The sequence below is a fragment of the Eubalaena glacialis genome, chromosome 2 (assembly GCF_028564815.1).
Source record: "Eubalaena glacialis isolate mEubGla1 chromosome 2, mEubGla1.1.hap2.+ XY, whole genome shotgun sequence".
Lineage (NCBI taxonomy): Eukaryota > Metazoa > Chordata > Mammalia > Artiodactyla > Balaenidae > Eubalaena > Eubalaena glacialis.
The window spans coordinates 52,372,332-52,399,543 of NC_083717.1; the positions used below are offsets into that span (position 1 = coordinate 52,372,332).

The 27,212-nt window shown below is 40.4% G+C and overlaps 1 protein-coding gene across 4 annotated transcripts in view; it reads left to right on the forward strand.

Moving 5' to 3' along the window:
• Positions 1 to 27,212, forward strand: part of LRRK1 (leucine rich repeat kinase 1) — a 114,898-nt gene that overhangs the window by 16,571 nt on the left and 71,115 nt on the right. For all 4 annotated transcript variants that reach the window (XM_061180000.1, XM_061180001.1, XM_061180002.1 and 1 more), the window contains 2 exons: positions 21,732 to 21,895; positions 24,433 to 24,604. In XM_061180000.1, coding sequence (XP_061035983.1) covers positions 21,732 to 21,895; positions 24,433 to 24,604 — 336 coding nt within the window. The remainder of the gene's footprint in view (positions 1 to 21,731; positions 21,896 to 24,432; positions 24,605 to 27,212) is intronic.

Here is a 27,212-nt window from a genome sequence, read left to right on the forward strand (position 1 = left end):
TTGTAATGGTTTTTCAGCTTTTCACCTAATGATTTTATCAGTCATCAATCGTTGCTTTATATCAGTTATTTCTTTGGGGTTGTGAAGTGATATTTTAAGTCTATCATTCTTTCTTCATCTAGCTGAAATCAAGAAGGACTTTCTCCCGTCAACTCTGTGGTACCTTGAGATACGGTTTGTATGTGAAAGTCAGGATGAATGCATCTTTCCCTTATTTTAATTATTCCATTTTCTGAAAATGGATCAATTCCCTAGCATCTTTCAAAGGTGACCTATAAAGTGTGTCCTTTTAGTATTATTACTCATTCATGGATTTTTACTTTTTTATTTCTGATGCTAAAATTATTCATCTTTTGCCATCAGAAGCCCCTTTGGGTTGGTTTCTCTAACTTTTGACATGACCCCAGGAGTCTTTGATAACATCCTTGCTTTCTGATGTGACAAGATATTCCAGGCTCCTGTGGTCCAGTTCCTGTCCCAGACCTGCCATCTGCCATTTCTCATGATTTAATTCTCTAGTGTATATTTTTGTCTCCTTTCTCATTCCAGATATTGTCCATACTTTTGCTACCCCCCATCCCCGTTTCTTATTTTTTTTATCAATCTTTCAATAAGATTGTTTCATGAGTCCTTTGAAAGAAGCAGCTTTGGGTTTTGTTGTTGCTTTTTTTGGTTTCTTTGCTTTCTATTTTTTTTCCAACGAAAGATCTCACATATTTATTACTGAGCCAACCCACTAGTGCAGAAACATTGAAACAAAGAGGAAAATTATTTTCCCAATAAAACACATCCAGCTGTCCAAATAGTAGTGGTTTTCATAGTGATATGGATAAGATGCACATGACCTTGATACAGCAAAAATACACGTGCCATTTCATGTGTGATTCCTTATAGACCCACATTGGGTCTTCTCCAATGTCTTCTCTTGGAGTTGTACCTGATTTTATTACATTTTCATCTGAATCCACTGGAGAGTAGGGCGATTCTGCTTCTGTTTCTTGGCCAGGAATCGCTTGATCCTGAAAGTCTTGGGAGAGGACAGGGTGAGGAACAGAGTCAACCACACACACCAAGATGGCGGACAAAAACTCTTTGGTTTCTATTTAATTAATTTTTTTTGGCTGCGCCAGGTCTTAGTTGCAGCATGCGAGATCTTCCTTGCCACGTGGGGGATCTTTGTTGTGGCATGCGGGCTCTTAGTTGTGGCATGCAGGATCTAGTTCCCTGACCAAGGATGGAACCCGGGCCCGCTGCATTGGGAGGGCAGAGTCTTTTTTTTTTTTTTTAAGTTTAACATTGGAGTGGTTTATTATATTAGAAAGCTTCTGTAAGTCTCAGAACGATAATTCTTTTTTTTTTTTTAACATCTTTATTGGAGTATAATTGCTTTACAATGTTGTGTTAGTTTCTGCTGTATAACAAAGTGAATCAGCTATACATATACATATATCCCCATACCCCCTCCCTCTTGTGTCTCCCTCCCACCCTCCCTATTCCATCCCTCTAGGTGGTCACAAAGCACCGAGCTGATCTCCCTGTGCTATGCGGCTGCTTCCCACTTGCTATATATTTTACATTTGGTAGTGTATATATGTCAATGCCACTCTCTCACTTTGTCCCAGCTTACCCTTCCCCCTCCCCATGTCCTCAAGTCCATTCTCTACGTCTTCATCTTTATTCCTGTCCTGCCCCTAGGTTCTTCAGAACCATATTTTTTTAGATTCCATACATATGCGTTACCATACGGTATTTGTTTTTCTCTTTCTGACTTACTTCACTCTGTATGACAAATCTAGGTCTATCCACCTCACTACATCCACCTCACTTCATTTCTTTTTATGGCTGAGTAATATTCCATTGTATATATGTGCCACATCTTCTTTATCCATTCATCTGTTGATGGACCCTTAGGTTGCTTCCATATCCTGGCTATTGTAAATAGTGCTGCAATGAACATTGTGGTACATGACTCTTTTTGAATTATGGTTTTCTCAAGGTATATGCCCAGTAGTGGGATTTCGGGGTCATATGGTAGTTCAATTTTTAGTTTTTTAAGGAACCTTCATACTGTTCTCCATAGTGGCTGTATCAATTTACATTCCCACCAACAGTGCAAGAGGGTTCCCTTTTCTCCACACCCTCTCCAGGGACCACTGGACCACCAGGGAATTCCCTCTATTTAATTAATTTTTAATTTAAAAAATTAAAATTTGCTTTTAATTTTTGCTTTTAATTTTAATTTAATTTTTGCTTTTATCTTTATTTTCTTCTTTTTCCTAAATTCACTCCTCCCCTCTTCAACTTCTTGAGTAGTATGCTCTAACTTCTGAGAACCCATCTTTTTTTCAACTTGAGAATATTTCTTACTTATTTGAGTACATGGTTCTGGAATTCTTATTAGACACGTTTTGAAAAACATCAAGGATCATCTTTCATGTCTCTTTAATTTTTTTGTCTGTACTTTAACTTCTTTGTGTCTTGCTGCTGCACCCCTTGGTTTTCCACATTGCTGATTTGTCCTCTAGCTCTGTCCATTATACTCTGCCACCCACTTACTGTGTTTTACAGATCAACTCTTTTGTTTTAATCTCCCAGCTTTTCAGTCAATTCTTGTGTATGGATGCTGTGTCCTCCTGTATCTCTCCAAGATGTCAGTCATATTTATTCTGAGGTCTTGTTCTTGCTTTACTAACACTGGTACTAGATGGAGATGGGCCCCCGTGATTCTGGAAAGCCAGAACCCAAGATCCTGCTTAGGGGAGCTCAGGCACTGACTCAGTCTTTTCCTCCCAGATGAGGGTAGTTGTTGCTGATAGCAAGTTAATCATCAACCAAAGAGTCCAGAGTTTGTCCACACTCCCTTATCTCGGTGACTGGGTTATTTGTGTAGGTTTTCCCACTGAACAGTAATGTAAGGGTGCAGCAAGAGATGCAGGCTCTCAGATCTGGCAAGACCCTACCTTGCCTAAGCATTGTCACTGTCAACTGCTCACTTCCCCTTGGGGACTCTGAGGCCCAAGGGGGAACTGCGGTGGGATATGCCTCATCCTCTCCTGCCCTGGGGGGTCAACATGCTCCCAGTGGCACTGGATCCTTGGCTAAATAAGCAGGGAACTTAGTTTAGCTTTACTTTCTGTGTGTAAGGATGGGGGTGGGAGGGGTCTCTTCCTGCCCTGCTTGCAGGCTCAGTTATCGGAACTGGGTGCTTCTCCTTTATGGCGTTCATCTTCCTCAAATGTTTGTGGGTACATGGTTGGATGTTGATCTTTGTGTTTGGGATTCCCCATAGCTGTCTGTGAACACAGTTTTGGTCAACGCAGCCTGCAGATAGGGGGGCAGGGAGACTGCAGTGGGCTGTCCTGGGGGTGCACCCAGAGTATGTCTTCTGGGTGGGGGGCTCCACGAGCTGCCTGAGTGTCACCCACCACCTAAGGTTCCACACTTCCTCTCTAGTGCACAGGGGGCAGAAACCTCTTCCCCCCACTGCCTGGCGCAGGCTGGAGAAAGGCTTACTGTGGGTTTTCCCTCCGAGCAGTCCCCCTGCTGGTGGCTCTGGGGGCCTTGCTTCCCGTATGCCCTCCAGGCAGCCTTGGAGCACTCCTGAACCTTGCCTACCTCATGCACAATGGTTTCTGGACCTATTAGGTCTCCTTCTTGTTTTCTGTGCTCACATGGCTTGTTGAGTTTGGTATATATATATGTATATAACTTTTAAGGACTTGGGGCAGGAGGTTGTGGCTACAGCCAGGGCTAAGCCTGCTGTCTGGATCCTATCTCCCAGCATCTCCTTGGCATCTCTGAGGTGTGCAATTTGCAGGAGAAACTGAGTGATGGTGTCAAAGATGTGGACTTTGCAGTCGGAAGGAGCTGGGTTCAGATACTGGTCCCTCTGCACCCCAGTCCTCGTCTGTAACACAGAAATGGTTAGAATCTGTTTGCAGAATGCTTAGCACCATGCGAAGTGTGCATGCTTGGTAATTACTCAGTAAATTATGTAGCCTCACCTGGACTCTAGTTCTGTTAACTGAAACTGATAATAATATTACACTGATAAAAATAGGGAGGTCCTTAAAAATGGGGGGTCTTTGATTTTATTGGGCTTGAAGCCATAGAAAGCATGGAATTTATGTGTCCAGTCCTCATTTTCGAATGTGTCTGTCACTGAAATGTGATGACCCCTAATCTAATCATCAAAATTGTTTTAATTAAAACTGTTTAAGTTTTAATTGAAAATGTTTTCATTAAAGTCAAAATCTTTCCTCGCCTTATCTTCAGAATGCTTTTTTTGACCAGATTAGCAAAATCTGTTTGTTTCCTACTAAAGCTTGAAGTTCTAATATTCATGAGTATCTTTTAAATGTTCAGCTGAAAGCTGTCCATAAGGAGTGCCTTGAACTCATCGAGAAATAGTGACGGCTGAGTCAGGTTTCGGTGGGCAAAGGGTCACAGTAGCAGAACACAGGCATTCTTGGGATGTTTGCGGTTTCTGAGGAATCATGGAGCTTCTTGCTTTAATAATCAGAATATCACTCATAAAAACAAAGGTCCATATTGTTGTCTGGCCAGGGTTTATATTAACTGAAGAAGTTTGTACTATGTGAGTGGGCATTTCCGTAGAGGAAAATAGCTGTGAATGTGGCAATCACAGAGCGGTCTGGTCCAACTCAACCACAGGCTACAAACCCAGCTGCAGAGGAGTGCGGCACCCAGGAATGTAAACTCTTGCTCAGACTGAAGATCTTCTCTGCGTTTTTGTCTCAGGGCAAAGGGGTGAGGCTGCAGGCGTTTGCTTCTGTTAAGTGTTATCTTTTATGCAGATACATTTGTGGTGTTTGCTTTTAACTTTTCAGAGGCCACGTTGTAATCACCCAAGGGGTTCCCTTCAAATCTACGAGTTAAATACATCAACTCATAACTCTGCGAGCTACAGAGGACCCCTGATCCTGGCTTATTGCTTTTTTTGGTGTGCCTGCTTTGGGATTTAGAAGGCAGATGGCGGTCCCTGTTTTGAGGCAAATCAGCTGGAGTCAATTTTTGTTGTTTGAACTCGAGGGTGTGTATCTCTGCCTGAAGACATGCAGAGGAAAAGGCAGAGCAAATGACTTCATGTATTTTTCCTTGCCAAGATCTTAAAATTTTAGTTGTTTGAATATAGTCACACAGCTCAAAAACCATTCTTTGATTTTTACATCCTTACAGAATGTCTTTATGTGTATACAACAAAACAAATATAGATTCTTGTTTTCCCTCTTTTATACAATGTGTAGCTGATCACACACACTGTTCTGTACCTTGCCTATTTCTTTCACACATTCGTGCTATCATCATCATAATCATTCTTTTGACAAATGCACAGAATTCTATTGTGTTGTACCTCAGTTTATGTAAGCAGTCTCCTTTACTGGACATTTGGGCTATTCTTAATATTTTGCATTATAAACAATGCTGTGATGTCTTTTCACATGTATACAAGCATATCTACACAATAAATTCTCAAAGTGATGGGTCAAAGGACATATGCTTCTGAAAATCTGCCAGATAGTGCCAAATCACCCTCCATGGGAGTTTTTCCTGTTTACCCCCATCCTCCACAATGTATGTGCTTGCCTGTTTCCCTATAGGCCTGACAACAGTGTTTGTTATCAAATTTTTGGTTTTTTCTAATCTGATGTGTGAAAAATGGTGTCTCAGTATAGTTTTAATATGCATTTCTCTTATGATAAGTGAGGCTTAGCATGTTTTAGTGTGTGTAAGAGCTGGTTATATTTACTTTTTTTGAACTCTCTCTTCATATCTTTTGCTTATCAACCTCTAGGACCTCGTTGATCTTTCCTTATCTTTCCTAGGAGCTCTTCGCATTGACATTGTATCTAGTGGGTAACTAGATGCCCTATCCAGATCAATTTACAAGCCCAGAAGAACTGAAATGAGAACTTTGAATGTCCAAGGGGCTATAAGTAGAAATGTTTTGCTTTTTTCTTAATTATTGAATTAATATAAATTAAATGTACACTGTCTAGGGGAAATCATGATAAATATACAGGATCGTATGAAGGAAACTTTAAGAATATTTAAGTAAATCTGATAAGGGGTAAATATCCAAAATATATAAAGAACTCATGCAACTCACTATAAAAACAAAAAAAACCTGATTAAAAAATGGGCAGAGGACCTGAATAGGCATTTTTCCAAAGAAGACATACAGATAGCCAACAGGCACAGGAAAAGATGCTCAACATCACTAATCATCAGGGAAATGCAAATCAAAACCACGATGAGATACTACCTTATACCTGTCAGAATGGCTATCATCAAATCATCAAAATGTCTACAAATAATAAATATTGGCAAGGATGTGGAGAAAAGGGAACCCTTGTGCACTGTTGGTGAGAATGTAAATTGGTGCAAACACTATGGAAAACAGTATAGAGGTGCCTCAAAAAGTTAAAAATAGAACTACCGTATGATCCAGCCATTCCACTCCTGGGTTCATATCCAAAGAAAATGAAAACATTAATTCAAAAAGATATATGAACCCCAATGTTCACAGTAGCATTATTTACAATAGCCAAGATATGAAAGCAACTTAAGTGTCCATCAATAGATGAATGGATAAAGAAGAAGTGGTATATATGTACAATGGAATATTACTCAACCATCAAAAAGAATGAAATTTTGCAATTTACAACAACATGGATGGACCTGGAGGGTATTATGCTAAGTGAAATAAGTCAGACAGAGAAAGACAAATACTGTATGTTTTCACTTATATGTAGAATCTAAAAAAATAAAACAAACAAGTGAATATAAGAAGATAGAAACAGACTCACAGCTACAGAGAACAAGCTAGTGGTTACCAGAGCGGAGGGGGTGGGGGGAGACAAGATCAAGGAAGGGGAGGAAGAAGTATGAACTACTAGGTATAAAATAAATAAGATACAAGAGTGTAATGTACAGCACAGGGAATATAACCAATATTTTATAATAACTTTAAATGGAGTATAATCTATAAAAATATTGAATCACTATTATTGTACACCTGAAACTAATATAATATTGTAAGTCAATTGTACTTCAATTTTAAAATGACATATAGTCCTCTTGTATAGGAAGACAACATTGTAAATATGTCAATTCTCTACATGTTGATTTTATAATTCAGTGCAGTTGCGGTTAAAATACAAACAGGATTTCTTTTTAAAACATGAACAGATTTTTTGATGATGGCCATTCTGACCGGTGTGAGATGATATCTCATTGTAGTTTTGATTTGCATTTCTCTAATGATTAATGATGTTGAGCATTCTTTCATGTGTCTGTTGGCAATCTGTATATCTTCTTTGGAGAAATGTCTATTTAGGTCTTCTGCCCATTTTTGGATTGGGTTGTTTGTTTTTTTGTTATTGAGCTGCATGAGCTGCTTGTAAATCTTGGAGATTAATCCTTTGTCAGTTGCTTCATTTGCAAATATTTTCACCCATTCTGAGGGTTGTCTTTTTGTCTTGTTTATGGTTTCCTTTGCTGTGCAAAAGCTTTTAAGTTTCATTAGGTCCCATTTGTTTATTTTTGTTTTTATTTCCATTTCTCTAGGAGCTGGGTCAAAAAGGATCTTGCTGTGATTTATGTCATAGAGTGTTCTGCCTATGTTTTCCTCTAAGAGTTTGATAGTGTCTGGCCTTACACTTAGGTCTTTAATCCATTTTGAGTTTATTTTTGTGTATGGTTTCAGGGAGTGTTCTAATTTCATACTTTTACATGTACCTGTCCAGTTTTCCCAGCACCACTTATTGAAGAGGCTGTCTTTTCTCCACTGTATATGCTTGCCTCCTTTATCAAAGATAAGGTGACCATATGTGTGTGGGTTTATCTCTGGGCTTTCTATCCTGTTCCATTGATCTATGTTTCTGTTTTTGTGCCAGTACCAAACTGTCTTGATTACTGTGGCTGGAGAGGGTATGGAGAAAAGGGAACACTCTTGCACTGTTGGTGAGAATGTAAATTGATACAGCCACTATGGAGAACAGTATGGAGGTTCCTTAAAAAACTGAAAATAGAACTACCATACGACCCAGCAATCCCACTACTGGGCATATACCCTGAGAAAACCATAATTCAAAAAGAGTCATTTACCAAAATGTTCATTGCAGCTCTATTTACAATAGCCAGGACATGGAAGCAACCTAAGTGTCCATCATCGGATGAATGGATAAAGACGATGTGGCACATATATACAACGGAATATTACTCAGCCATAAAAAGAAATGAAATGGAGGTATTTGTAGTGAGGTGGATGGAGTTAGAGTCATACAGAGTGAAGTAAGTCAGAAAGAGAAAAACAAATACAGTATGCTAACACATATATATGGAATCTAAGAGAAAAAAAAAAAAAAAAAGGTCATGAAGAACCTAGTGGCAAGACAGGAATAAAGACACAGACCTACTAGAGAATGGACTTGAGGATATGGGGAGGGGGAGGGGTAAGATGTGACAGGGTGAGAGAGTGGCATGGACATATATACACTACCAAATGTAAAATAGCTAGTGGGAAGCAGCCGCATAGCACAGGGAGATCAGCTCGGTGCTTTGTGACCACCTAGAGGGGTGGGATAGAGAGGGTGGGAGGGAGGGAGATGCAAGAGGGAAGAGATATGGGAACATATGTATATGTATAACTGATTCACTTTGTTATAAAGCAGAAACTAACACACCATTGTAAAGCAATTATACTCCAATAAAGATTTAAAAAAAAAAAAAACATGAACAAAGAATAATAAATTCTACCTAGAAAAATAAGCATATAAGAATAGCCAAGAAGATTCAAATGAGGAGGAGGTCAGTTGAGAGGAGGACAGAGTAGTTCCATCATATGTTAGAATTTTTACAATGCCATAGTAATGAAATGTGTTGGAGAGTAGAAAGGGAAAGGACAGGGAAAGCAATGGGACAGAGTAGCAACTCAAAAATAAGCCAAAATGGGACTTCCCTGGTGGTCCAGTGGTTAAGACTTCACCTTCCAATGCGGGTTCGATCCCTGGTTGGGGAGCTAAGATCCCACATGCCTCACAGCCAAAAAAAAAAATAGGTCCAAATGCACATTGCTTTTGCTTTACTATTTAGGATTTCAAATTAGTCCAGAAAAGAAAGTTTGCCTGGCAACAGGACAAAAATAACATATTGCTTTCTCACTTCCACACCAAAATCAATTTCAGATGAATCAAATATTTAAACATAAAAATGAACAACACCATTAAAAGTCTAGGAAAATGATAAATTAAAATACTTTTGGAGGGAGAGGGACTTTTTCCTAAGCACAGCACAAAACCCAGATATCATAAAGGAGAAGATTAATAAAATGATTACATAACAATTAGAACTATTCTGTAGAAAAGCCTCTCAAGTGACAACCAACAAATAGGTAAAAACTATCTTCAACATATACCACAAAGAGCACTGGCAAATCAATGATAGAAAGAATATTCCAATTTTCAAATGAACCAAAAAATAGAATTAGAGAGTTTAGTTCATTGAAAAAGATAGAGATGATGGGTAAACATGAAAATATGCTGAATGTCATTCATATGGAAAGAAAGGGAAACCAAAACCAATTATGAGATATGTTATTTTGCTTTGCAGATTGGAAACAATCAGGAAGTTTGATATTATTTAAGACAGCAAAGATATAACTTCTGCTGTTTTTCATATTTTATTTTAAACTAATATTGAGTTGATAATTAAGTAGGGATATAATTGATGCAACTTTTGGAAAAGCAAATTGGCAATCTTTATAAAAATCAAGGCTGACTATATCCTCTGCTCCTTCCACTGCTAGGAATTTAACCTGGAGATACAGTTCAGGTGAGAAATGCACATGTAGGGATGTTCAGCACAGCAGTGAAGGGGATTACACAGAACTAGACATGCCCTAAATGTCCATCAATGAGGACAAAGGGCTACCATGAAAACAGGTATGCTGGATCTCCATGTGCCGACACAGAACTTTTAAGTGAGGGAAGCAAGTTGTAGAACATAATCATAGTATATTCCATTTGTTAAAAAGGAAGAAGAGGAGAAATGAATATATATGTGAGATGCAGGGAAATCACTCATAGCCTCTGTATTCCAAGGAAACTCCAGCCTGGAATCTTGAAACAAAATCAAAACGCAGTTTAAATCTTTACTGAAGTTTCTCAACAGGACATCCACAGGGAATTCCATTTAAAGCATACAGCCAAGCCTCTGAACTCCTTTGCCCAGATCTTTCCCAGAAGTTCACAAAATGCAGTCTCTATCCTCAATCTCTAATCTTGTATTCTCAAGAGACCTCCAGGTATTTCCCCCAAAGCCAACCTGTCTTGTCTTGGTGAGTATATGTCTGTCTGTCTGCCCTGCTTCTGCTCTTTCCAGTGCAGACACTTCAGCAGCCTGCCCTGCCCGCCCTGCACCAGAAAAGTGCACTCTGCCTAGGAGAATGAGGAGATAGAGGCAGGACACCTCCTTGCAGGTTTTCTCCTCGCCACCAGTACTTAAGGATGCATGGAGATTATGGACGGTCATGGGGAGAATCCTTGGCAGCATAAGCACGGGGCGTGGGCCTCTCCCTCTTCCAGGAACCACAAGTGCTGCACTTGTTCTTCTGCACTGTGCCAGAGCTGCCACTTTGGGGCGTAATTCAGGCTCCTCATTTGCCCTCAGCTGATCCTCTGCCTTCCCAGCTCTAGGATGGGGTGAGCAGACCCAGCACACAGGGTCATTGGGGGCTGGGATGTTGTGTGTCGCACCCAGGGGGGAGGTAATGGGAGCTGCCCTGAGAATCACAAAACAGAAGGAGATGATGCCCCAGTATATAGAACTCTTTCTCTTTCCTTCTTACCATTGCATAGGACTCTGATTACAGAAGTCCCATAGTTTCTGTAACCAGTTCTCTATAGATGGACATCTAGATTGTTTCCCCTGCAATAATGATGCAATAAATAGTCTTGTGTAGACATCATTTTGCATTTTTGCTGTTGTATCTTTGGCATAAATGTCTAAAATGCAGAGTGTTGGGCTAAGAGGGAAAATGCAGATGTAATTTTGCTAGGTATTGGTAATTCCCCTCCATGGAGGTTGTGCAATTTTGTATTCCCTCCAGCAATGTAAGAGCATGCTTTGTTCATCATATTAACCCTTTGTCTGTAATATAGGGTTTTCTTTTCTAATTGGTCATTCTAATTTTCTTTTCTCATTTGTCATTCGTCCTTTTATCTAGTTTGTGTGTTTTAGGACACATAGAGTTTTGTGGAGATTTTTCCTTATGTGTTTAAATTGTGTTTGTCCATAAAACAAGCCTCAATAAATTTAAAAGGATTGAAATAAAACAAAATATGTTCTCTGACCACAGTGGTATAAAATTAGAAATCAATAACAGAAGGAAATTTGGGAAATTCACAAATATGTGGAAATGAAACAACATGCTCCTAAATAACCAGTGAGTTAAAGAAGAAATCATAAGGGAAATTAGAGCACACATTGATATGAATGAAAACAAAACACAACATGCTAAAACTTAGAGGATGCAGGTAAAGCAGTGCTTAGAAGGAAATTTATAGCTATACCCACCTATATTAAAAAAGAAGAAAGATCTCAAATCAATATCCTAACCTTCCATCTTAAGAAACTAGAAAAGAAGGAACAGATTAAACCCAAAGCAAGCAGAGGGAAGAACAAAGATTAGAGCAGAAATAAATGAAATAGAGACTAGAAAAACAATAGAGAAAATCAGAGAAACCTACCAAAAGTTGGTTCTTTGAAAAAAATATTTACAAATTTTCACTTAGAATGACCAAGAAAAATAGGAGACAAGGCTCAGATTACTAAGATCAGGAATAAAAAGGGGACATCACTGTCAACTGTACATAAATAAAAAATAATTGTAAGAGAATACTATGGACAATTGTACACCAACAAATTCAGTACCTTAAATGAAGTGGATAAATCCTTAGAAAGACACAAACTACCTAAACTGACTCAAGAAAGAACAGGAAATCTGGACAGACTTATAACAAGTAGAGAGATTGAATTAATAATTTTAAAAATGCCCCACAAAGAAAAGCCAGGCCCAAATGACTTCACTGGTGAATTTTATCAAGCATTTAAAGAAGAATTGGTGGAAAGGAAAATCCAGAAGGGCCTGAAGGTGTCTTTCTCTTTTACCAGGAGAATTCTGTGCCCTGTGGCCATCCTGAATGATATTGCAGATGGGCAAGATTAGAGTGAACCCCTCACTGGCACACAGAGAGCTCTGGAAGCCCAGTGAGTTGAATTCAAGAAGTTGTTAATGAGCACCTACTACGTGCATGGCACAGTGCTAGGGACACACGATGCTGATTGAGTATCTGCAGGCCCAGCTTGCCGGCAACACCAAGCAGAAAGGAGGTAGACAGATCCTCACAACAGGGGTGGTCCCAGTCAGGCCAGGTGCAGACAGAGGGAGGAGAAGGAAGCCCATGGGAAGGGCCCCAGGGCTCCCTGGGGGGTAGCATCCATACTGGGCCTGGAAGCAGGGAAGGGGTGGGGCTACTTCCAGGAGGGAGAGACACAAGAGTGAAGGCTGAGGAAGCCTGAGGTCCACAGAGAAAGTGGGGGTGCAGTGTCAGTGCCTCACAGTTGCCTGGAGTTGGGGGGAAGGGGACAGGCATCATGGAAATAACCCCCATTTGTGTGCCGGTCCTTTTATTTTGGGGAGCATGCATTTTGCAATATTGTTATATGTGTCATTTTTTGTTTGGGGATTTTGTTTCGTTTTTGTTTTTCACAAGAAGATGACAAGATTCAGACATCTCAAATACTTGCCAAGACCATGCAGCTGTTGAGCAATAGACTGGAACTTGAACCCAAGTCTTCTCATTTGAGTACAGTTCTATTTCTGTTGCCACGTGTGTTAGCATGGTTCACACTTCTCAGTAAAAGACACTACTGGAAAAATCTTGGTGCCTCATCCTAAATTTCCCTCTGGATTGAGATATTTTTTTCTTTCCTTGTGTCCATCTTTGCCAAGAGGAATTTGGATTTAGTTAGAAATTTCACTTTGTTAATCTGAAAAGTGTATTTTAAAAACCTATTTTTCCATTATAGCAGTAACAGAGAAATAACTGGAAAATAGAGGAAAGGGGAAAAGATCACCTCAAATTCCATCACATAAGAAAAACCAAAGTTATCATCTGGGGTCTTTCCTTCCGGTCAGTTTTCCTGTGTTGCGGGGTCCCTCCATGTGCTCGATGTGATAAGCATTTTAATGCATTTCATAATTGACAAAACCACCATTCTTTGCTATACTAAACCATACAGAAATCAGCATCTTTATGCATATTTCCTTTTGTTTTCCTGCATAGTGCTTTTTTAAAATAAATTTATTTATTTTATTTATTTATTTTTAGCTGTGTTGGGTCTTCGTTGCTGTGCATGAGCTTTTACTAGTTGCGGTGAGCAGGGGCTTCTCTTGTTGCGGAGCACAGGCTCTAGGCGCGTGGGCTTCAGTAGTTGCAGCATGCGGACTCAGTAGTTGTGGCTCGCAGGCACTAATCCCATCATGGCGGCTCCACCTTCATAAGCCAGTCACTTCCCAGAGACCCAGCTCCTAATACCATCATACTGGGGATTAGGGTTAACATGAAATTTAGGGGGACAAAACATGCAGTCTGTCTCAAGTATTAAACTGGAACGAAGAGAGACACAGATGTAGAAAATGGACGTATGGATACAAGGGGGGGAAGGGAGGGTGGAATGAACTGGGAGATTGGGATTGACATATATACACTACTATATATAAAATAGATAGCTAATGAGTACATACTGTATAGCACAGGGAACTCTACTCAATGCTCTGTGGTGACCTAAATGGGAAGGAAATCCAAAAAAGAGGGGATGTGTACATTTAGCTGATTCACTTTGCTGTACAGCAGAAACTAACACAGCATTGCAAAGCAACTATACTCCAATAAAAATTAAAAAAAAAAAAAAAAGAATGTATAGGGGAATTCCCTGGTGGTCCAGTGGTTAGGACTCAGTGCTTCCACTGCAGGGGGCACGGGTTCGATCCCTGGTTAGGGAACTAAGATCCTGCAAGTTGCGAGGTGTGGCGAACCCCCCCGCCCGCCCAAAAAAAGATTGTATATATTGTATAACTGAATCACTTTGCTATACAGCAGAAATTAACACAACATTGTAAATCAACTATACTTCAATTTGAAAATGTTTCCTATGGGAAAAAAAAATAAACTGGAAAGAAGAGTAGTAGGATTTCTATGGGCTCTAGGGTCACAAAGACCTGCGGCTGTCACTCTTGCCCCTGCTCCTTGCCAGCCTGTCACTGTGAAGTGTCTTCATCTTGGCCTCCCTCATCTGTAAAATGGCAGCCATGACACCTACTCATAGTGTTGCTGTTGATACCGACCAGGGTTCTTGGCCTTCCTTAATCAATAGAAATTGATCAGAAGCCAGACAAGAAATTCAAGCAAGACTTTATTGGGACCTCTGATGTAGCAGTGGGGAGCAAGAACAAACAAGAGTTTCCCTTTCTTGCTCCGCTCCCTGAGGGGGGCAAGCTGGTTCCTTATATGGGGTGAGGGTAGGGGTGTGTCCAGGGGTTCAACAGGAGGGGTGGCTTAGGTGTTTTGCCCACCTCTTTGGTAGTATTGTGTGCAGGGGGCATGCAGAGTACCCTGCTTTTGCTCCCTGCTCCTCAGAAGTGGCAGTTGGCTTTTTTGGTCTTTTTGTATCTTTTTGTTCATAATTTGCCCCAAGTACACATGCACGCAGTTATTTTTAGTCCCTTATAGTTTCTTTGTATTTTGTAACTCCAGAAGACAATTGTCCAGGTGCAAGCATTGCAGCACTACAGCAAAGGGTCCCAGGTCCCAGCCTGTCTCAGTAAGCCTTCCCACATTGACAAGTGTACAAGTTTCACCACACTCTGGCCAGCAATGAATATTAGAACTCATTAAATTTTTCACTGTGTCAGGTGGACATAACATGGAATCTTAACAATTAATTGTATGTTTTGTTTCTAAAGAAAACTGCACTTTTATGTGCGATTTCCCTCTGCACAGCCTGCTCATAGGTATAACCGCCCATGCCCCTTTTATTAACAAAAATTCATTTCCAGTGATTTGGTGAGAATATCCACAGAGAAGTTTTACATCTGTGCTGGGAGGCTTGCTGGTATGAGAAACGCTCAGCCTGCGTGGCTGGAGCTCTGCTCTGCGTGAGCGGTGAGCCAGGCCCCTGGTGAATGCCACTGCTGTCTTTGCTTTCTTTTCTGATGCTGGGTCTGATGGCCCAGCTTGATGGGGCTGAGTACCAGCCATCTGGAGTCAGTGAGGAATTACTGCCGAGAGTCACCCTGGGGTCATGTCGCCCTCTACACCCCCCCAACCTCCGCCTCTTCCCTGAAGAAATAAAGGGTTGGATTTCACCGTAATGTGACCCAGAGATGAAAACTGCTGCTGAGGCTAAACCCCTAGAGTGACAGCTGGCAAAGAAAGAAGCATCCTTCTTGCTGGAGGCCGGTAAGCCCAGGGCAACAGTGGGTGAGCCACTGCAGTGCCAAGAGGGCGTCACCTCCGGGGAGGGACAGCCCCCAACCCCCGGATTTGGCCACACAGGGACTCGATGGAGGATGGCACAGGAAGGTCATTAAACAATTATGACCAGGTCAGTAGCATTCTAAAGTTTACTCTTGTTTATTCTGCAGTGACCTCTGGGTTGTTAGATATATGTTTACCTTTTGCTACTCTATTGATGGAGGTAAATGTAATTTTTTAAAAAGTATATATTCAAGTAAAACGTTAGTGTCTTTTCCAGGATGTACAGAGGATGCCACAGATTTCGAATCAAGAGAGAGCATTTGCCTTCTGTCATGCATGCGTTCTTTGACGGGGACGAGAGAATTAAATGTATAATATATATACGTAAGAGACCAACATTTAGAACTGATAGAATTAAAGTCACTTTCATATTACCTCTCCATTGTCCTAGATTCGTAGGAAAAAAGCAGTAGAGAGAGAATTTTATTCTGATTATTGGGTTGGGAGGGATGAGTTAACAAATACTGTTCTAGAAGAAAAGGTAAGAATGTCTCTTTAGGATATAAGGACAGAACAGACTCAGAATCAGCAGACAAAGGAGGACTCTCTTTAAGATGGGGAAGGCCACAGTGAACTATTAGTGTAAGTGACATGGCTTGTACAGCCAGACATCACTCTATAACATTCATGGAATTCTGTTTTATTACTTTCCCAACAAAAGAGAAGAATAATTTCTGTTAGTTTTCCTGTAGTCAGAATAATTTGTTTTTCTAAAACTTGAATTACAGAAATAACATTTAGAGATTGAGTTATTAGCAACTAAAAACATTTCTCCTAGAAATGGCTGAATATGTGAAATATACAGTGTTACTGAAAGTATTTTTTTATAAATAGAATATTAAATTGAAAGTGATTATCAAGGACTAAATGATGTTCTGGTTTCATAGGTTTTTAAATATTTTTTAACCAAATACTTTTCACATAATGAACTTTAATTTACTGTCCGTGTCCAGCATATTTAAATACCAGGCTGTGTAGATATTAACATTTATCACCCACCAGGAATATGTTCACTTATCACCTCACAGCTTACTGTAAATATTTCTTGTATTCTTGAGTAAGTGTACATGTGCTGAATCCATAATGCTACTCATTCACTACATTTATAGCTTCCCCTCACTCATTCTTGCTTCTAATTACTTCTAATTGACACTTTCCTAAAAACAAACAAGCAACACTGACCAAACCTTAAAAATAAAAAAGAACTGTGCTAATGGTTTCCCTTTCTCCTAGTTTTTTGTTACCTTCTTTGTTACGCATATTAACTTTACATTAATTCAAGATATAGAACCATCACCCAAAGAATTAAGATGCCTGGCTGTAGTATATATATATGTATATGGAATTTTCATTGCTATTTAGGAAAATAATTACACCTATTGTAATAAAGAACAAAAAGGATTTTTTTAAAAATTTGACACTGAATCATTCTAATGTTCTACTATTATTTTCCTACTAGTCCTAGTTACTTGTTTGCTACATTAATATTGTATTGAAATTGAGTAAGTTTGGGGGGTTATATTTTTAGTATGAATTTTAAATCTGTATGAGCAAAATATTTAGAACTGTGATGTTTTACTGTGTAAAAGAATATAATTACAGAAAATGGTTGATTAATAGGCACAAATAACTAAATAATCTCAAATAGTATACATACATACAATTACCCCGATTTAAATTTAAATCAAAGGACACCAATTCTGAAATATAAAACTGTAGTATTTTTGTAAAAAAAAATTACTATTAAAGTAAATATTTACCTCTAAGAAACGGTGTTTCATGGTGGGGAGGAGGGGTTCTGCCTTACATGATGTATCTCTGTACTATTTAATTTTTTTCAATGAGAATGTATTCTTTTATTACTTATCTAACTTCTTTAAAGTTTTAAATAAAGCAATCATATAATTCCATTACAGGGAATTTAGGAAATAAAGAAAAATCTTTTCTAATCCTATCACTAATTCCCCCCAGCCCATCATTAATACTTATCATTAGCATTTGGGTCTTTTTTTAAAATTTAAATATATGTTAATCATTCTATTTATGATTTCAGGAAATTAAATGAAGTTGGCAGAGTAAATTAAATGCATATGCATTACCTGATGTTTTCCCATAATGTCCTTCCAACAATTTGATTGGACCAGACCCCCCAGCTCTTGGGTCAGTGAGAGTGTACATGTGTTGTCCATGCAACTTAAGAAAATCAGATTCAAACTGAAAACACCACAGTATTAAATATATATATATATATGTAAATGGAACTTAGCAGAGTCTTGTTTCTTACTATGTCATTTATTCCACATATGTTGCATTATTTATAAATCACGTTAAAGTAAAACCACCCTTGTAATTTCACATGCATCCTATGTCCTCGGTTCTACCTTCTCAGTGTTGCTTAACTTGGGCATAAAGGTGAACTTTTTTATTTATGTTCCTAATGTGAACAGAAGAGGTTACTTTATACCTCCTCACGCACGTGCACCTGTCTTTTACAGAGATAAGGAGGATATTTGTTTAATTCTGAAAGATGAGCAGTGACATAATTAAGTGCCTCTTCTGATGGATGACACGGCCATGGATTCTGCCTTCTTCTTACCCTGCCAATGGCTTCTCCCTGCAGCTGACTCTCAAATGTCTTAGTCTCTGACTGTTAATAATTAATGGGGACTGTTAGTGTGTGATGGGATGTGAAGCTGCCTTATTCACATGTATAACCACTTACACACTAAGCCCTTTTTTGATACCCCTTTCCAAAAATGCATAGCCAAAAAAAAACAAAACACCAGTAATCTCCATTCAGACATAGCAGTCTTGTATTGGTGTTTCAGGAAGGATGCAGATTGTGCGTGACACTCATGAAATCCACTTAACGTGGATTTTCAGAATGGTTGCCTTTGAAATAGTCATGGCTTAGAGTGAGCTGTAAAGACCCTGGATGGTATCAAGGGGCTTTACTGTAAGCAGCTTGTCTTTTCCTTTCTCCAGAGCAGGATTTTTCTGGGCTGGTGGTGGAGCTCGTTCAGTATGCCATATGGCAGGCCTTCCATTTAGGGTATGTTATTCTGATTCACTTCTCCCAATATTTTGTTATGAAAAATTCCAAACATACAGTGAAACTGAAAGAACTGAACCATGTACATCCATATACCCACCACCTAGATTTTACCATTAACATTTTCTAAAATTGCTCTCATTTCTATCTGTTCTTCTATCCATCCATCAATCCATTATTTTTAATGCATTTCAAAGTAAATTGGAAATATCTGTACTTTTCACCCTCAAGTGCTTCAGTATTCATATTATTGACTATAGTTCAATATTATTTATAATTTTTTAGGTAAAGTTTATGTAAAGTAAAATGCACATATCTTCATTAGACTATTTGATAAGTTGACAAATACCAACACCTGTGTACTAAAAACATCATCAAGATAAAGAACCATCACCCAAACAATTTCCTCATACCCCTCCGCTGGTAAACTTCATGACTGTCCCCACCCTCAGGAACCACTGTTCTGATTTTTTCCCCACCACTGATTAGAACAGAATATAAATGGGATCATTTTGTGCAGTCATTCTTTCACTCGGCATTGTGTTTTGAGATTCCCATCAGTCATTTCATGGATCAGTAATTTATTCCTTTTGATTGCTGAGTAGTTACTATACCACAGTAGTTATTTATTCATTCTCCTGTTGATGGACACCTTTGCTATTTACAGTTTGGAAATACCATGAATAAAGTTGCCATGAACATTCTTGGATATATTTTTTACACATATTTTTCTTGGGTAAATACCTAAGAATAGAATAAGTGAGTCATAGGGTACGTATATACTTAGTTTTGTAAGAAACCACCAGACTTGTTTCCAAAGTGGTTGTACCATTTTAGACAAAACCAATAAGGTATGAATGTTCTCATTGCTCCATATCCTCACCAAGTATTGTCAGTATTTTTAAATTTTAGTGATTTTGGTGGGAGTGTAGTGGTGTTTAACTTGCATTTCCCTAATGACTAATGATACTGAGCTTTTAGAATATCTTCTGTTCAAATCTTTGCTCATTTTTAACTGGGTTGTTTGTCCTTTATTACTGAGTTCTAGGAGTTCTTTCTATTTTCTGAATACCATTCCTTTTTTGGATATATATTTTGCAAATATTTTCTTCCAGTATGTAACTTGCCTACTCATTTTCAAATAGTAAATAGTTTTTAAATGGTAGATCAACCTTCTGATGAGCAGAAGTTTTAATTTTTGTTAAAGTCTAATTTAGGAATTTTTTTCTTTTCATGGTTATTACTTTCTGTGTCCCATCTAAGGAAGCTTTGCCTACTCTCAAGTCATAAAAATATTCTCCTGTGATTTTTTTTCCTAGAAGCGCTACAATTTTAACCTTTATGTTTAAATCCATGATCCATCTCAAAGTAATTTTTGTGTGTGGTGAGAAGTAGGGGTCCGAGTTTCTTTTTATTCAATGGATGTGCAGTTGTTCCAGCACCATTTATTGAAAAGATTTTTGCATTTCTCATTGTGTTGGCACCCTTTATCAAAAATTAATTGGGTGTACAAGTATGGGTCTATTTCTCAACTTTCTATTCTGTTCCACGGATCTATTACCACACTGCCTTGATTATTATAGTTTTATAGTAAGACTTGATATCAGGTAGTATATGTCCTCCAACTCTTCTTTTTCAAGATTGCTTGGGATATTATAAGTCCTTTGAATTTTCATACAAATTTGAGGATCAGATTGTCACTTTTTACCCCCAAAAAAGCCTATTGGAATTATGGTAGGGATTACATTGAATCTATAGATAAAATTGGGGAGAATTGACATCTTAACAATATTGATTCTTCTAATCCATGAACATGAGATTTCTTTCCATTTATATAGGTCTTGTTTAATTTCTCTCAGCAGTGTTTTATAGCTTTCAGGGTATAGATCTTGTCCATCTTTTTAAAAATTTATTTCTAAGCATGTAATTTTTATGCTATTGAAAATAAATTAAAACAATATTTTTCCAAATGTTAGCTGCTATAATGTGATTTGCTTTTGTGATGTCAATGTTTGGAAGCCAACCTTCCTCAGCATTTACATTTTTACATTTAAAAAAACCTGTTTTTTTATCCCTTCAAAGAGGTAGCAAAGAGATGGAGTGGGTTTAGCCCCAACCTCAGAGCTGGTGAACCAAACTTCAGTCCCAGTTTACCTCTTACAAGCTGTGTGAACTTGGCCAAGAATGATAGAATTCTGTCCCCGTTTCTGCTGTCACTCAACACAATCAAAATTTAACTCCTCATTCATTGCAGTCTTTTCTGTAATATCTGTAGAGGTAAAACTTTTAACTCTGGTTCACTAACACATTTGAAAATCTGGTAGAAGCCTTAAATTTTCTCCCCAGAGAAATGTATACACACACACACACACACAGATTTCTGTGTGCAACTTTAGGATGTGCAGGAAGTCTCTGAAGCCTTTTGGGATCCACAGACCTCCTAATTAAGAAGCGTTCTAGAGTGGGAGCTCTAAGGGCTGACTGCTTTCACTTCTGTGTCTTCAGACCCAGCACAGTATGGAATGAGGGCTGCCATTCTAAGTCCCATGCCTTTGTGGAGTTTTCTAGGCAGAGAGGGTCTAGATTTCCACACCCACAGGATTTGACCTGCCTTTCTTCCTCCACTAGATACCATATCCCTCTGAGGGATATAGCAGTGGGACAGTTTGGCGGGCTACCAGCTCTCCCACCAAAGCCCTTGCTTCTCTGTTGCTGTTGGTAAGGTCAGCCTGGCAGTTCCCTGCCAGGCAGCTGCCCCGGGAGCCCTGGACCCGCTCGCTCCAGGCCATTGTCTAGCCGCAGAATCTTCCCCGAGCTGTGTTCAGCTTCCCTGTGCCTTCACAGATGGCCCCATGCAGGAAGGGCCTCCAGCAGGGTGCAGGTGCCAAAGTCTGCTGTACTTGGTGACATTGGCAGCATTTCAGGGCAACCCCTTTCTCTTGCTAAAGCCTCCAGATTTATGTCTTGGAGAGCACATCCCACTCTCCTCTCTGATGATTCCTACAAGCAGCGCTGGCAGTGGAGGTCATGCTACGTGTGTGCTTCTGTCCACCCAGGTGCCGGGGACATGGGCAGCAAACTGTCCATGCCAGGTGGCGATCCCACAGCACGGACGCCCAGGACGGAAGGCATTCATGCCGCATACAAGCGAGGAGACGCCAGCAGAGCCCAGCACCTGCTCAGAGAAGCTTGTGATGAGAGCACGTCCCAGCTGGAAAAGGTAAGGTCAATGCCAGCCCCTCTGGCCAGAACTGGGGACCCAGGTTGGGCGAAGGTTACCACTAAAGTTGTTTTCTTGTTATCATTATAATCATAATGAGGATTTCTATTGTGTTCTGAATACCTTGTTTCTCATGTAAACTTACGGGTGCCAGTCCTTTCGAGTGGACTTCTCAGCCTGTCATCACCTAAGCACACTGCTCCTGCCTTCCCAGGGGACAGGGAGGGGGGGTCACAGAACTATAAAGGACAAAATGGCAATCTGAAGGTTTAACTTAATATATTCTTTTACACTTTTTTCCACTATAAAAATAGCACATACTCAAAAAAGAAAATTTTTAAAATACATAAAAGTAAAGAAAAAAAGAACAAAAATGTAATCATATTCCTAATCCATCCAAACAATCCCACTTAGCATTTTTGGTATACTCTCTTCCAGCCTGCTGATCTGAACATTCATTTTGTCGTTGTTATTGTTTCTAATATAGATACAAGCCTATTTATGTATAGTTTTGCATACTGCTTTTTCTCACATAATATTATATGAACAATTTTCTGTATAAGTTCCTTATGAGCATCACCTTCAATGGCTACATGACATTCCATCTAGTAGAGACAGTGTCACTTACCTGGCTATTCCTTTTGGTTAGATATTTGTATTGTTTCTAATTTTTTACTACTATAAATCATGCTGTATTGAATGTTTTTTGCCTAATCCTTTTCTTATTGTCAATATATTTTCTCAGCCTAGGTTAACAAGAATTGAGAATGTGGGTATGAGCAATTTTTAAATTTTAAAACACATGCCAAACTTTTCCAAAAAGCTTATAGAGATTAACCCTCTTGCCCACCTACAGCTTGAGAAGACCATTGCCACATTCTGGTCCTTGTGGGAAATTCTTATTGGCTGTTAACCGTGGAAGCACTTTACTGATGTTTTGTGTGCAATACTTTGATTAGCACAGGTTTAATGTCTCCATATAATTAATAGTTGGAAATAACTCAATTACTAAACCTGTTCTCAAAATTGTAAGAGAATTTTTTGGGGGGAATTGGCAAGTACATGTGCTTGAGAATTATTGAGGGGAGGGCATTTTTGATTCCTCCCATTATGAATTCACAGCATATATGGCCAAAGGCCTCTCTTCTTATGGGGAGAACTGGGATGCACACATGAGCAGGTCAGACTTTTTGGCCCCTTGGGTTGGCACTGGGTGGCCTCCCACAAGGAGGGCTGTTCAGCAGACAGCCTGGAGTCTGTGCCTCCCTCTGCCCGTGTTAGTAGTCTGCCCTGGTTGTGATATCATGCCCATGCATTCATGGGTTGGCCGACTCACAAATTCGTTAGCATGGCTGCCCTCTGTGAGCTGGGTTCCTTATACCCACTTCCCTCAATGCCTGCCATGAAGGAGATTAAGGGGAGTTGTAATGATCCCCATTTTATTATGAGGGAACTGGAGTACAGTGCTGTCAAGGCACTTGTCCAAAGACACATAGGTGGTAAGTGGCAGAGCCAGGATTCAACGTGGCATGTCCATTTGGCACCAACGTCAGTGTCCTGTGCCTGACTCTTCAGTGGAGAACCAGCATGACACTGGACCGAGGAACCCACAGTCTAGCAGAGGAGCCAGAGACATGGGGGTGGGGACACACAAATACAAGATGACTTTTGGGGGACAATGGAATAGTCTAGCTCTTGCTGGTGGTGATTGTGATTGAGTTATACCTAGTCAAAATTCATCAAAGTGCACTAAAAAGGGTGAATTTACTATGTATAAATTATATCTTAAGAAACCTGACTTTAAAGCAATACAGGAGAGCATGTGTTCAGGCTCAAATGACCTGTGTGGCAAGATGAATAAGTGTCCATTCAAGGTACTGCAGCCTGGGTGAGAGAACCGAAAAGGCTTTAGCTATGCAGAGACGGTGACAGAGGCCTCCCAGTGCAGGGGACACTGTGAGCAAGGAGATGGGGCATGTGCTGACCTCTGACTGAGAAAAAGACCAGGCTTCCTGTGAGAAGAGGGCTCTCAGAGGCACAAACCTAAGGCACAGGACAGCAGCCCTGGCTTGCACATTCAAATAACATGAAGAATTTTGATACCTGCCTGAGATATCTTTCATGATGCTGTTCCAAAGAAATAGAATATGAGACATTTATAAGATCAAATTTTCTAGTAGTCACATTAAAAATGTAAACAGAAACAGGTAGAATTTTAATAATCTGTTTTATTTAACCAGCATATATTAAAGATCATCATTTCAACATGTAATCAGTATAAAAATTATTGACAAGATAGTTTACCCTTTTCATACTAGGTCTTTGAAATCCCATGTGATTTTACACTTTCAGCACATCTCACTTTGCATGAGCCACGTTTCAATCCTCGCCAGCCACATGTGGCTGGTGCTGCCATCCTGGGCAGCACAGCTCCAGTCTTGCCCATGGACTTCGTGAAGCATTTAGAGTCAATTTTCTTGGCAGTTCCCAACAGCACTCGTCTTGCTGACATCCTGCCCCTGTTCTGTTTTGACCAGGGCCAGCTCCTGAGCATCTCTGCGGCCTATGGGGATCTGGAGACCGTCCGGTATCTTCTCACCGAGAGACTGGTGGAGCTGCCAACAGAGCCCACCGACGACAACCCAGCCGTGGTGGCAGCACAGTTTGGGCACACTGATGTCGTGCAGGAGTTACTCGAGTCTTTGCCAGGTAAATCCCAGAGCATGAGCTCTTCACCACCTCTAAGGGACCCTCTTTTCTTAGGAACCAGGCAGGCATTTGGGGGGGGGCTGCACTTCAAAATGTTTATGTCTTCACACTGTTTACCAGTCATGAGATCCAGAAATCTGGGAGTATTCTTTAAAGCAGTTTTAGGTTCACAGAAGAACTGATGAACAAGTACCGAGAATTCTCATATTACCACCTCCCACAGTTTCCCTATTATTTGCGTTTTGTGTGAGAGTGGTACAGTTGTTAAAATTGATGAACCAACCAATATTGACACATTATTACTAATTGAAGCCCATAGTTGACATTAGGGTTGTATATCTATGGCTTTTGACAAATGTGTAATGACATATTTCCACCATTATTGCATCATACAGAATTGTTTCACTGCCCTAATAATCATCTGTGTTCTACCTATTCATCCCTCTCTCTCCCAACCCCTGGCAGCCACTGATCCCTTTACTGTCTCCATAGTTTTGCCTTTTCCAGAATGACATATAGTTGGATTCATACAGTACGTAGCCTTTTCAGAGTGACTACTTCCACTTAGCAATATGCATTCAAGTTTCCTCCATGTCTTTTCATGACTTGAGAGCTCATATATATATATTTTTATTGCTGAGTAACATTACATTGTCTGGATGTACCATGCTATGTTGCTTTTTTAAATAACAAGTTAATTTTTTCTCTGGTGGACTCAAGGTATCCTGGTCTCCTTTGATTTCCCATGATGGCCTTGGATCTGTGACACTGATCCAGGCATCACTGCAGCTATAGGCTGAGGCATTGCCTTAGCAGTGGTCTTGGGAGTTAGGATTTTGTGAGGGAGTGGGGCCAGCTTCACGGGTATGTGACAGTGCAGTCACACAGGGCCCTGCACTTAGAAGGGCCCCACACTTGGTTTAACACTCTGCAGTTGCCCTCTTGAAATTTTTTTTTAAAGATTTTTTTTTTTTGATGTGGACCATTTTTAAATTCTTTATTGAATTTGTTACAATATTGCTTCTGTTTTATGTTTTGGTTTTTTGGCCATGAGGCATGTGGGATCTTAGCTCCCCAACCAGGGATCAAACCCACACCCCCTGCATTGGAAGGCGAAGTCTTAACCACTGGACTGCCAGGGAAGTCCCAGCCCTCTTGAAATTTTTAATAATTTTTAAACAAGGGACCCCATTTTTTTTGTTTTTTATGGCTGCGTTGGGTCTTTGTTGCTGCGCGCAGGCTTTCTCTAGTTGTGGCGAGCGGGGGCTATTCTTCATTGTGGTGCACGGGCTTTTCATTGCAGTGGCTTCTCTTGTTGCAGTGCATGGGCTCTAGTCCTGCAGGTTTCAGTAGTTGCGGCACGCGGGCTCAGTAGTTGTGGCACGCGGGCCCTAGAGCATGTGGGCTTCAGTAGTTGTGGTGCATGGGCTCTGTAGTTGTGGTGTGTGGGCTTCAGTAGTTGTGGCTCGCAGGCTCTAGAGCGCAGGCTCAGTAGTTGTGGCGCATGGGCTTAGTTGCTCCACAGCATGTGGGATCTTCCAGGACCAAGGATCGGACCCATGTCCCCTGCATTGGCAGGTGGATTCTTAACCACTGCACCACCAGGGAAGTCCAAGGGATCCCATTTTTAAGTTTTGCATGGGACCCCACAATTATGCAGTACTACTGTTAGGGGGTGTCCAACTATGTGCTTTGAGGTAGATTTGTGCTCAGATTTGGTTCCAAGCTGGCATGCCTCTCCTGTGCCTGGAAGGAAAATGAGTTTATGAACAGAAATCAGGGCACTGTTAGGGCCCATAGATGCTGTTTGGGTCGAGCAAGGTGTAGGAGGGCAGGAAGGAGCCCCCAAGGAGCCAAAGCTGATTCCCTTTCCTCGGGGATCTCCAAGAGTAGCTCTGTTCTAGTCCCAAAGAGTCTATGCCAGCTGACTCACCCATCTCATTGGACAGCTTACATTTATTGAGCATTTTCCAAGTGCTGGACACACTGCAGAACTTGATAGACACAGAGGCTTTTTAAAAAGGTGATCCCAGCCCTTTAGTAGGTCCTGGTCAAGCAGAGGAAATTGAGGCAGAAAGGTGTAACCATGCGAAGGTTGAAATATTTACACAGTGGTTTGCAAGCACACATCAGGGAATGGTCTTGTCTGGGTGCAGGCTGGAGTCTTCAGAGGGAGCTGACATCTGAGCCAGGCTTTGCAGGCTATGTAGGAGTTTACTTGGCAGATTAGCAAGGGAAGAGCCTGGTTTGCCTGCTTTTGCAGAGCAGAGAGCTTGGGTGGACCTGAGCATGGTTCTCTGCTGCTCCCAGGGGTGTCCTGTCTTTAACTCAACTCAGGACAGAGCTGCTGAGGACTGAAGGAGTCCAGAGCATTGTGCTGGGCCCTGTGGGGAGTGCAGAGGTGGGCAAAACAGTTTGTGTTCTCTGGGAATTCCCAGCCTGTAGGGAAGGCAGCCACTGTCAGGAGTAAGGTAAGACAAGAGGCAGCTAGAGAATGAAGGCAAGGTTCAAGAAGAGGAGGGAGGAGAGGTCCATGGGGTATGGGTACATCGTTGTGTAATTATGAACATCATTTGAAGGACATCATTATGTAATTCCTGGTCTTGTA